This window comes from Sinohyriopsis cumingii, chromosome 12 (assembly GCF_028554795.1).
Source record: "Sinohyriopsis cumingii isolate HCF-2022 chromosome 12, ASM2855479v2, whole genome shotgun sequence".
Taxonomy (NCBI): domain Eukaryota; kingdom Metazoa; phylum Mollusca; class Bivalvia; order Unionida; family Unionidae; genus Sinohyriopsis; species Sinohyriopsis cumingii.
The window spans coordinates 29,463,780-29,477,216 of NC_142972.1; the positions used below are offsets into that span (position 1 = coordinate 29,463,780).

The 13,437-nt window shown below is 33.5% G+C and overlaps 1 protein-coding gene across 2 annotated transcripts in view; it reads left to right on the forward strand.

Annotated features, from left to right (window-relative positions):
• The window catches only part of LOC149786166 (spermatogenesis-associated serine-rich protein 1-like), a 48,787-nt gene extending 43,433 nt beyond the window's left edge, over positions 1 to 5,354 (forward strand). For both annotated transcript variants that reach the window (XM_089976519.1, XM_089976518.1), the window contains one exon: positions 1,604 to 5,354. In XM_089976519.1, coding sequence (XP_089832645.1) covers positions 1,604 to 1,730 — 127 coding nt within the window. In that variant the 3' untranslated portion in view covers positions 1,731 to 5,354. The remainder of the gene's footprint in view (positions 1 to 1,603) is intronic.
• Positions 5,355 to 13,437: the final 8,083 nt, after the last annotated feature.

Here is a 13,437-nt window from a genome sequence, read left to right on the forward strand (position 1 = left end):
TCTCCACCTCTTACCTTTTCTCTTAAGGTATTATGATCAGGTAACATATCTGAGGAAGAAAACAATTTTTATCTAGTAAAATATGTTTCTTCAGTAATACTTACCTGATCATAATACTGTACACATACAGCCTCCCAGCCTTCCCATAATTACATCCGTATAGTGTCTGCCTTCCACTCAAGCAGTAACTAAAGTAATCATGGGAATTGGTACCAATCCCACTATCAAGGGGAGATCAATCTATCTAACTGCAACCAAGGTGGACAGTTAACTAGCTTTTTTTGCTAAAAAGTTTTAGTCTAGGAGTGCTGAATTTGTCAGTAGTAGTTCTCCTAAGATTTTATGATTTGGTATGTTTTACTGAAGAAACATATTTCACTAGAAAAAATTAGTTTTCAGAAAAATAGTAAAATGTAGATTTGACCAGTTTTGGCATGTTGGTGTATCCTGACATTAAGACGAGTGCAATGATTTTGTATCCATGATGTCAAGTCCAAGGTGAAAAGGCCGTCACAAAAGAATTTGTATTACACTTACAGGTATCCTTTTAACATATTAAGTCAGATATGAAAGAAAATAGTTTTGTTACCAAACTTGGTATTTTGCAGTTAATAAAAAATATATAATGGTTTCTGTGCTAACTAAAAGTAAGAAAAGAACAGAGGAAATGGATTTATCTTGGATTCCTGGAAATTATTTTTTGACCAGCAGTGTCTGTCCCTTCAGGAGGTTATTGTTTTTCTTATAACAATATTACCATTCATGCTTTTCTTTAAAATAATAATGACAATTCTAAATGCATATGTAACATTTGGTATTGGCTCAGCTCCAGGTTCAAAACCCATATTAGCAAGGTTTAAAGTATGAAGCATAATGAACATGTAAATCATCAAAAATAGGTGCCCCATGTGGCCGAGTGGTCTAAGGCACTCACCTTTGCAGATCACTGACATCTCAACTCTGTTTATGTCAGTTTAAGTCTTAGACTAAGCCAACATGGGTATCTGAGATTGTTTGCCAGTAGCATCCTGTGGGTCGGTGGTTCTTCCTCCACCAGATATACTGGCCATGAAGAATAGCTTATCATGCACTGAAAAATGGCATTAAATTAACAACAACAACAAAAATTATTAGCAGCAGTAATTTAGTTCAGGCTGATGGTGACTTTGAAATTGATTAGAAAAATTACTGCAGACAAAATCAAATTATCATTAAAAATTAAGTAGATTTTTAATCTGTAACAGTCATATATATATATATATATATATATATATATATATATATATATATATATATATATATATATATATTACCCACACATGTACCATGTGCACTACATGATTGTTCAGTGGTTTTCTCCATCTTAATCAACTGTAAGTGCTTTTTGTCAAGTCATCCAAAAAGTATTTAAAATGCAGTTCATGTTCCCATTATAACAATCTTTAATCAATAACAATTTGTCATATCAAGTATCTACGACTTTTAGTGTTTTACCTCCCCTCACCTGTTACCTCCCCTATATGGCCATATTGTTCCATCTATGACCATTTTATTATATTACTTTCTTTCTTTGTACCTAATGTTTTAATCTTATTTCATACAGAGAGCTATACAAGAACAAAGAATCAAAGCGAAAACTTGAGGAGGAAAAGAAATTGGTAAAGGATCTGGACAAATGGAAACCTGCACCTCCAATAGAGACCCTTGTTCAAGAAGAAGTTAAAAAGTGACATGACTTATCCATAGCATCAACTTCCTACATCATGAAGCAAAGGGGGTTTCTCCATTCAGGCATCACTCTAAGCATGATTATCTTGGAGTTTATGGTTGTCAGAATTATGTTCATGTGTCCACATGAGTTTACATTTCATCCATAAAAAAACAATGAAAAGTTAAGGAAACAAAATGAAAAATAAGGGTATCTATAATGTAAATATACACAAGGAGTACAGAAGAGTCTTTTACCAGCATGCCTATTTGTCTGTGGCATTATTTCCCATATCACAATTCAAAATTGCATAAAGACTGAATAAGTAATATGCATAACTCTTGGCTTAAAACTAATATGGCACATCAACCTTACTTTCCAGGAAATACCCCTACAAAATCATTTCCACATGAATCCATGCAGCCAGAGTTGCTTATTTACACAGATTCTACTGTGGACTGAATAAAGCATTGGTCTTTATTACTCATAATGCACTTGGTGCTGATACAGGAATTTGATGTCTCATCTATTACAAATGATGCAAGCTTAAGAAAACAACAAAACATACATGTACATTTATTAGTATAGACACATATGTATTTCATTTTTTTAAAACTTTACATCTTCTTAAGTGGATGAAACATCAAACTTCTGTGATGAATCCTTGAAAAATGCACATTTGATATAGTCATTATAATGCCTATATCTTAAGTATTATATTTATCTATGTATCATGTCCACCCACCTTTAAATAAATATACTATTCTATTAGTGTCCTTTCCCTTGCAAACTGATGCTCTACCACTGCACTAAAATGGCTCCCTCTGAAATTAAAAATAGTGAATCCTGCCTTAGTGAACACAAATATAAAGGGCACCAGTGCATTAAATGAGTTTCTTGTGGTCTTTTAAGTGTACTTTATAGGCAGGCTTTACTGGACTGGTCTTGGGATACATCTCCATATAACAACATCTGCTCATCAAGGAATGATTTGTATGGTCCTGTCTGTCCTTTCTGCCATAAAAAGACATTTTCAAAACCCATTAAGCTCATGTACACATTATACATTAATATAAAGGATACCTGTTCATTAAGGACAAATTTACATGGTCCACTGAGTGTCCATTATTGATAGGTTTCACCAAGGTCAGTAATTCAAAAAAAGGACCTTTGGCAAGTCTGGCTATTTCAGCTGCCCTGCATAACACTATAAAGATGTGGAGCTAGAAAATGGTAGTATATATGTGACCAGGGTATTTTTAGAATAAAATATATTAGTCATTGCAGAAAGAATCGAGGCATTGTATAATAAAACATGCTTCATTAGCACAACTTAGTGCCTTGTCATTTATATTGAGCAATAGCTGCATATATTCTGAAATTATGTTACAGTAATTGAAAGAGCCAAAATGTGTTACAGGTTAATAATTTCAGTATAAAATAGTAATTTGTCATTACACTGAACAGTATTAAGTTTTTTTAATAATTTTATGTTGTTGATATTTTTAATATCAGTGTCATATTTATTATAATAATGTTTTTGAGTATTTTGTGTCAAGGTTTGTTATTCTCATTCCACTTCAGTTCCAATGAGAAAACAGTTCACCCAATACATACATACATAAATACATACATATATACATAAATACATACATACATACATACATACATACATATTGCTTATGTTCTTATTAATGTAATGAACTTTATTTTTTTAATTTTTAATTCCTCCTAAAACTGAAACCTTTCAGGTTGCTAATTAACTCTGCATATACTGATACCCGTAACACTGTTCAGATAAAGCTATATCAGACAATTTGAGTCCATATGAATTATTCATGTTAATGAATTATTCTCTTTATGGATCAATAGTCTCTGGGGTCTAGTGTATATGTTTGTTATAGCAAGTAATTTGCAATACTGAGTTTTTTTAAAGAAACAATTTGCAATAGTGAGGTTTTTAATAGCGAGTCTTTACAGTAATATCATATAGTCAGCCTCTGTTGTAATATGAATGCAGGAACAATACATTCTTTTGGTAAAAACCAAAAGTTCAGATTCACAAATGTTACCCTTTTTTTTTCACTAAAAGTTTATTCTCAAGTTACAAATTCTGAAATGATGAATAATTAGAAATGGTGAACAGAATATGACATCATTAAAACTAATTATCATGTAAAAAATGAATTATCAGCTGTATGGGACTTCTGTTATATCTTCATTATCTATGAGAATTGCATTAAGTTTTACAAATAGTCAGGTGTTGTATAATCTTACATAATAAATAATGCCAATTAAATACTCTACTTAGGCTTGTAGCAGTATTTTACAGTATTAAAATTAATTAGTTATTATTTTTATATTTAACAATATATATATATATATATATATATATATATATATATATATATATATATATATATATATATATCTTTTTATGCATACAAATAATGTAGAATTCCATTCTTTCTTTGGGAAACCCTTGGTTCACAGAGTAAAATAAATTTTATGATGGTAGAACGAACTCTCTTCAGCATTAAATTTTTCTTGATTCATTTTATTACTCCATTTGGTGAGGTACTAATATAATTAATTTATTTGTTCTTGAATTGCAATGGAGCACTCAGTCGCAATGTTGTGAAAGAGAAGTTTTTCATTCCTTACTCAGGTTAAGTTTGGTAAACAAAAGACTACATCACTAAGTACATTCCAAATTGAATAAAATTGAAGTCATTGATTACAACTTAAAATTTCATAGACTAATTTTTGGTTGTACATTTGTTTATCAGCTGTCTTTGCTGAACCCCATTTTACTTTCTGTTTCACATATTAGAGCATGCTGTAATATGCAAAAGATGAAGAACAAAGTATTGTATTTTTTTAGGAGTCATGTGACTACACAGAATTCACATTTCAGCTAACTTTACTCCTAAAAAATATTGCCCAGTTGTAGCTAATGATTCTTGGTTTTACTTTCGAACCAGTTCAGTACAATTTTACAACAATCCCATTATGAATTTAACCGACTAAAATTATTCATTTTCCTAAAATATACTTACATACAGTTGATTTAAAATGTATTAGTATCAGCTGGTATTTTTATGACATTGAATTTTAGTTTTAGTAAGGTTCATATTTGGGGTATTTTATTTTATTGTCATTGAATCTTTTAAATTTGTTTGTTTGTTTGAATTCCATGCCTCTTGACAAATACTTGGGCAAAAACTAATTAGTTTGTACAGATGTATAAATACAGATGTATAAATATGAATCTCATGAAGATCACAAAATCGAACACACCCATAAGCAAAATCTCATTCAATTAAAAATTAAATGTAGTTATCTATTATGCTGTGTCTTTCTTACATATTGTGGATCTTTTATTTGTGAAACCAATCATTGCAGAATTAAAGATCTTAATTATGTCATGAAATCTCAAGCTATGGTGTATCATGCTTTGCATAATATTTTCAGCAATCTATCTTGGTTACTAATCTGTGTATTGTTGTATCATGCTATTTATGCTAATATATATACATGTTGATTTGCCTATATTCAGTGTGCTGTTTTAGTAATTATAATACCAATTTGCTCAAGATAAAATAAATTTTATTTAAAAAAATAAAGTTTCCTTTTAATACTGTTATTAATCATTTGTTATCATTCCATAACAAAACTGCAAACGAAAATTAGTCTACAGACTGCCAGCCTTGTTTGCATTTCCATAGCAACATGAAAAGCAACTTTATTTTATTAATAGATGCAGTGTGCAGTAGGATGAAAAGCAAGTAAAAAATGTAAGATTCAAACCATTGGTCTGCTTCAGTAGTATGGTAATGAGAATTTCGTCACATGCACATCAGTGATTGTAGCCCACACAAGTCCATGTGGAAGCTTTGTTTTTCATGAGTTGGGAGTTGCAGTGCTGTGAGCTCATAGACAGATTGATATGTGCTGGCAAACATTTACTTGATGTTTACCAGTTTTGGGTTGTTAGGTCCCCAGTTCTGTATATATGCATGGAGTTGATGCTTTTCCATTTCAACTAGAACCATCTCAAACTTCGCCATGTAAGTCATTTTATCTTCAGTGGCCACAGAGTACACATTAGCAATTGTGCCACCACAAGAAGTTCTAAATAAAAATATTCACAAATACAGTTGCAATGAAATTATTTTTCCAGCACTACCTGTGACACCAGTTGCTATTGATATAGCCCCAACAACAAATCCAACTGGTGTACTGAAGATAGTTGCTGTAGTCACAATTCCATCAACACCTTAGGGGCCATCCATTTAGTATGTACGCAAAAATGTGGCAAAGTTTGCCCCCCCCCCATACACATGCATACATTTTTACACACCCACACCTGCGTATGTAGCGTTATGCCCCCCCCCCCACAATTCTATAGAATGGCCATTATTTAATCCATGTAGAAATGATCAAGGATTAATAATATTACTGTGTTTAATAAAACAGTCCACCAACGTTGAAAGTCTGGATGCATCGAAGAAATAAGCTGTGTAACTTTAAAAAGTTTGTCTAGTGTCCGCTAAAATTCAAACGCCAACTGAGTTCAGTTGAACAGGTTATGTATTAGACAAATTATTTTTGAGATTTCACCACCCACACCATTTCTGATGCATATGTACACTATCAGTAAAAAAAACCCACGCAAGCTTATGCATTTAGGTTACCCCCTCCCCCTCCATGCATACATACTAAATGGACAGTCCCTTAGTCAACAGTGATTGCAATGGTGATTCCACTAATAGCATCTACAACCACACACAGGTGTTTGTATTTCATACGTAAAATGGTTTTCTCACAGCTGTTATTCTGCTTTAAATATTTTCGTGTGTTGATAAATCTGAGGGTCTATCATAATTCTTCTATTAATACTGTCATCATAAGTCCAAATGTTTAACAGGCTGGCCTTGTTCGGATGCAAGATGCACATCTAACCAATTACCGTTTTTCATTGGTACAACTGCTGTGCATTTGTAGAAAATGTCTCGGTGAATTCCACTCTTTCTTTGTAGAAACAATCACTAGGCATTTTCACTCCAGGTGGTGTAGTTTGCGAACAGGCATTTTCATGTGCTAATGCAAGCATCCCAAGCTGGCCTTGATATGGTATTTGCACACCAGGGTGGTCCCATGTGTCAGTTTCTATTTGGCCCCTGCATCGATTATAATTCTGTGTATATTGGAGTTGGTTAACACAACACTGATACAGCTATCAAGAAGTGATACAAAGACACCACCAGTGTCGGCATTCCATCAGCTAGACGAAGACCCTGTCAGTAAATTCTGTAACATCTTCACCACATGTCTGGTCAGGATCCATCGTATATGTAATGATAAATCTTAAAAACAAATGCCAAAGATAATTAAGTGTGTGTCTGTATAAATGCAGAGTCCTTCAAACTGAATTTCGTATCTAGCAACTAATAGTAATGATGATGTAAATGTCTAAAGGTACCGGAGCAGTACTGGTTGTAATGTTATGTGTTAATGATCCACTGGTGATTATTTACCAATGCTGTTATTGTAGCCCAACAATCTCTTAAACTGGTTAAGATGAATAGACATGATCCAGACTTGTGTACCTTTAACGTGAACTTTTGGTTTATCAAAACCATCCCTGAATATAGCAAAATCTAGTGTCCCATTTGCTAAACCATCAGTGTGTTCCACTATTCTTTTAATTAAGTTCCATGAAGTTACTATGTGTGCTAATGAGGGCGCCTCAGCGATCTGGAATAAGTCTTCATAGTGCAACTATACCTGCCCTTGTTGTATGTCTTTATTATTTATTTTTACATTTTTTCACTTCAATTATTTGAGATGATATTTCCTCACAACCAGCAGTACTTCATCTGGGCAAGTTGTCTCACAACTGGTTGTGGCTCATCTAGGAATCCATATTTAATACACCTATGGGGGGTGCCCAAGTTGATTCACAGTCGGCATACTTTATTAGAATAGAAACATTGTCTAATTGCTTATTTACCAATAAAGTTTTTTTTAAACAGCAACTGCTTTGATCTTGGAAAAACATATTGGCTTTTTCCATGACAGGTGTGTTGGCAAGTCTTTGCTTCACTCAACGTTAATAGTCGGCAATAGATCCATATGGTTGGCAAAGCTGATTATGCGACTTGACTCTGATACCACATTTAGGCATAGCTGAACACCAGGGCCAACATGTAATAAGAGCAATTAGAATTTACAGTATTTGTAATGACATGTTCTGTTGAAACATTCCTGTTTTCCAAGGCTTACACCTTACATAGATTGGGTTCCAGTGCCATTGAACATCTCGTATACACAGAAACTTTAATCTCTAATTGAATTTCTGGTTGCTTCATTCTGTCTGTATTGTCTATCTCTTATATACTGTAGTATTTAAGGAGACACATTATATGCAAAGAATAGTTCTTGATTTTACGCCCATATATCATATGATATCTCTTTTACCCAATATGGTGATTTAATTTCATTTCAGGATCTGCTCAAAAAATAGGCTCACCTTCCTGATTCCGACCAAACATGACAGGGTCTCAGCATGGATAAAACAATTTCCAAGCTGTAATTGCCAAAAATTACCCCTAATCTAAGATTATAGAATTTTACTGCAGTTACATCACCATTCTGTTTACACTTGTATCCAATAATGGCAAACGTCCTGTGTCACAACTTTTATGTATGGTCTATGCTTTGTGTTCTTTCATGTTTAAATTTCTTTGCAATACTCTATGTGTCAAACTGTATGGTTTCTAATGGCATTATATAATAGTCAACTGCAATTCACTAATAGTGAATCACCTATGTGCAGTCAGCATATATTGACCTATGAGCTCACAGCATTGTGGTTCTCAACCCATGATGAGCAAAGCTTTCACATGACCTCACATAGGCTTCAATCACAGATGCATGTTTGCAAAAATTCCTCAGTTGGGAAAACTAGTTATTGGGAAACCCAAAGGGGTTTCAGGCCTGGGAACCTAGTAATGGTTCAACAGTTTCAAATCTCCATTATCATACTACTCAATCCATTACCATCAATCTATTCATTTACTATCTGCTGTCTATCCATTACCACTGGCTGTCTGTCTACTCATTCCCATATGGTCCAGAACTTTGAAATACTTTTGAGCAAACAGGGTTAGGGTCAGTGCTGTTCATTCTGCCTGTGATTACAAATGAACAGTCTGGATATTAATGTTCCAGGATATTATGTGACAGCAGATCAGGGTTTAAACTGTTTATATTCTTGGTGCCAGTTACATACTGATAACTATGCATGGTGGTTGTCTTGAAACTTTGTTTTATCCTGCCATGTTTACCACAGGTATCATTATTCTGCCATTGGTTTTGTCAAAAATACTTGAGGCTTTGGGTGAAATCTTTAGGCATGGTCATAAGTCCCACATCATAGAAGGGATAGCTAAATGTATCATACTTAAACTAGAATAACTATGGTCCCTTTAAATCCCTTCACTGTAACTTCCTCTGCCCATCAAGCAATAAGCAAGTATGGCCCTTTCAAATCCCTTCACCTTAACTTCCTCTGCCAATCAGGCAATATGAGGGTCAATCAAACAATATTGGTGAACTCTTTGGTGAAAATTTATCCACATGGTCGTTGGGTAGAAAACCTAGGACTGACAGCTATCATATTAAGTTAGGAAATGGCCACATAATGTTACGTCTAATGGTATTGCTTTTGAAAATCCTAATGATATGGCAAATAGCTTGAAATGATTTTTTTCATTAATATAGCTTCCAACTAGAAAAAGGCTATTCTTAAAAAAATCATATTCAAACAAAAGGTCTTGAGTGGTACAAATATTTAGGTGCTTAACAAAAAGGTCATGGATGCTTTAGATCATGCTTTTACATTTACTCTGACTGCAAGACGGCTCTTAAGGAAAATAAATAACAGCTGCAGTTCTCATGGATATATCTAAGGCTTCACCCTCATGTTCATCTAATTAGCAAGATAAGGGCTTATGGTATGTCATATGTCAAATCCTATTTAGCATGATGATGATGATGATGATGTTCATCCATCGGTGTCGATGAGGACCATTTAATATCATCGATTCACTGGGGGAGGGTCTGGAGATGGCTGATCAGTCCAATCCGGGCCCAGAAAAGTGGAGAGAAAACCATTGTAACATCACACACTATGATAGCAACTGATGCAGTCTCTCAATGATGGTTCAGGACATCAAATTCCGTCCAAGACTTCACACATTTCTCCATTTACTTGATGCTTTTCTGAAAACAGTGGATCAGCTACCATATGACCATAATGTGAGAACACTGCACAGTGATGGCGACTAACACTTTATGAATGCAAGACACATCTTGTGTGTATACTCATTAACTTAACATTTTAGATACTTGCTGTGTGTCATCATGATTTTTCAACTAAAATTAAGGGAATGATGAAAAATCAGGAGAGAAAAAAAATCAATAAGCTTTCATAATTCCCAGTAATGATGCTTGTCAATTAAACAAGCAAAAGCATCCATGCAGTGAGCACTTATCAATAACCAACAACATACACCAACAATAATTAACTGGTGTACAAAGTCAAAATAAACAAAATCCACTACTGTGACAAAATTCACATAAATATTGATCAAAATTAAAACATAATGGTTACCACATGTAGCAAATACATGCTACACACAATAATGCTGACATTCTGAATTGAAATAAAAATATATTCAAGGATTTTGGGAGACCTTGCAGAACTATGATGATATGAACAAAAACTTAGAACTGGACTCAAGTGAAGCTCATGGGGACTTAATGGAGAAGAGTTTCTTCCCTTGGTCTACATAATATTCAGACAGAAAATACTAACTTAAATAGTCTTCTTTGGAAAGGCTGGACTAACAAAGTGCCTGGGCTAATTTCCTAATGTTAATTCTATTGGGGAATGCATTCAAAAGAGGAATCAGCATGATCAGCGACCTGAAATTTTACATAAATATAAAAAACATAGCCACACAAAAAAACAAAGTCACATTTTTAATTTGTAAAAGATTCTTTAATTGTTTTCTTTAAAAATAATATTCAACATAAAATCATTTTTATAAATACATTCCAATGTAAAATTACTATTCCCATCAACAGCTGAAAAAGTACAAATGCTTCCTGCAACACTTACAAAAGTGAAGTGATTAAGTTCTCAATGATATATCAACTGTATTATAATAACAGAATAAAAAGTATATCTGAAAAAACCCGGAATGTATTTGACTCATATATCAATGGATAAATACAAAGAAATATTCCAATCATCTTTCATTTTAAGACTGCTTCTGGAACAATTATTCAGAGCTCTGGACAAATACCACAATTGCATACTTGAAATGTATGATTAAAATACATACATGTGACATATATATGCTGTGCAATCAGGATGCATTCTGCATGGACTGCACACATCTGAAATGATAGTAGCTGATTGAATATGGTAAGAAAACTCTTCAAACACGACCCATATAACTGAACAAACCCTGGATTAGTCTTAGTCACAAGGCTAGCTGACACACTGTGTAAGACAAGGCTAGCTGACACACTGTGTAAGACAAGGCTAGCTGACACAATGTGTAAGACAAGGCTAGCTGACACTGTGTAAGACAAGGCTAGCTGACACACTGTGTAAGACAAGGCTAGCTGACACAGTGTGTAAGACAAGGCTAGCTGACACACTGTGTAAGACAAGGCTAGCTAACACACTGTGTAAGACAAGGCTAGCTGACACAGTGTGTAAGACAAGGCTAGCTGACACACTGTGTAAGACAAGGCTAGCTGACACAGTGTGTAAGACAAGGCTAGCTGACACTGTGTAAGACAAGGCTAGCTGACACAGTGCAAGACATGATAAATGTTGTCATGACTAAGACTGTTACCTTAAATTTGTATTGTACAGTGCTGTGTATCATGAATTCATATTGTATGGTGTTGTGTGCTATGAATTCATATTGTATGGTGTTGTGTATCATGAATTCATGTTATGGCATTGTGTATCATGAATTCATATTGTATGGTGTTGTGTACCATGAATTCATATTGTATAGTGTTGTGTATTATGTATTCATATTGTATGGTGTTGTGTATTATGCATTCATATTGTATGGTGTTGTGTACCATGAATTCATATTGTATAGTGTTGTGTGCTAAGAATTCATATTGTATGGTGCTGTGTACCATGAATTCATATTGTATAGTGCTGTGTATTATGCATTCATATTGTATGGTGTTGTGTATTATGCATTCATATTGTATGGTGTTGTGTACCATGAATTCATATTGTATAGTGTTGTGTATTATGCATTCATATTGTATGGTGTTGTGTACCATCAATTCATATTGTATGGTGTTCTGTATCATGAATTCATATTTTATGGTGTTGTATGCCTTGAATTCATATTGTATGGTGTTGTGTATCATAAATTCATATCGTATAGCATTGTGCATCATTAATTCGTATTTTATAGGGTTGTGTATCATGAATTCATATTACATGGTGCTGTGCCCATGAATTCATATTGTATAATGTTGTTTATCATGAATTCAAATTGTATGGTGTTGTGTATCATGAATTCATATTCCATGGTGTTAAGTATCATAAATTCATATTGTATGGTGTCTTGTATCATGAATTCATAGTGTATGGTGTCTTGTATCATCAGTTCATATTGTATGGTATTGTGTATCATTAATTCATATTGTATGGTGTTTCATATCATTAATTCATACTGTATGGTGTTATGTACCATGAATTCATATTATATAGTGTTGTATATAATGAATTCATATTGTATGGTGTTCACAAAATACCCTATTAAAATTTGAAAGAAAAAAGCAAATAGAACTGGCAGTAAAATGCTGAATTCATTAAATTCTTATTAAGAGATTATTGTTCAAGGCACAAAATAGGACTTTACAATGTTCACTGGCCTGCTTCCTTTTAATCACTGTCCCACAAATCTTGTACCTTGAGTACAGGGGCTCACAGAATGTTAGGTCTGAGCCATCATATACTTAAATTAGGTAGCCCATTGGACTACTACATGATTATGGATTGTCATATTTCATACAACATAACTAAAATTATTTTACAATGGGAATAACAAGGCTCATAACAAGGCCAGTGGGAGGTCTTTAGTTAACTGATTCCTAGCAAAAGCACCTTTTCTGGGCTACTGAATTTAAATGTAATCTGGGCTACTAGGTTCTTTTCCTGGTAGCCCAATATGTTTTATATATATATATATATATATATATATATATATATATATATATATATATATATATATATATATATGTCAGACCCTACATTTATGCAAAACAAGTAACAATAAAGCATTTATACACTTATACACATTCCTAACACCTCTTAAGAGAACAGTATTGGTAAATTCTGTTACATTAAATTCTCTGGAGGAAAGTACAAAATTTAAATGTCAGGACAGTAAATGCTATGTGTAAATCATGGACCATTTTTGAAGAAGTTCCTAACACTTTGGTTGTCATGGATGCTATTACAGTTATATGATTAACAGTTTCCAGGAAATCCCAACAGTAATCCCTTACAAGCATTATAATGAAATACAGCCACATCTATTACAATGTTGATGCTAATAAACAGGAAGTGGTACTAATTACGTTCCCACTCAAGAAAATCCCATAGACCTGTA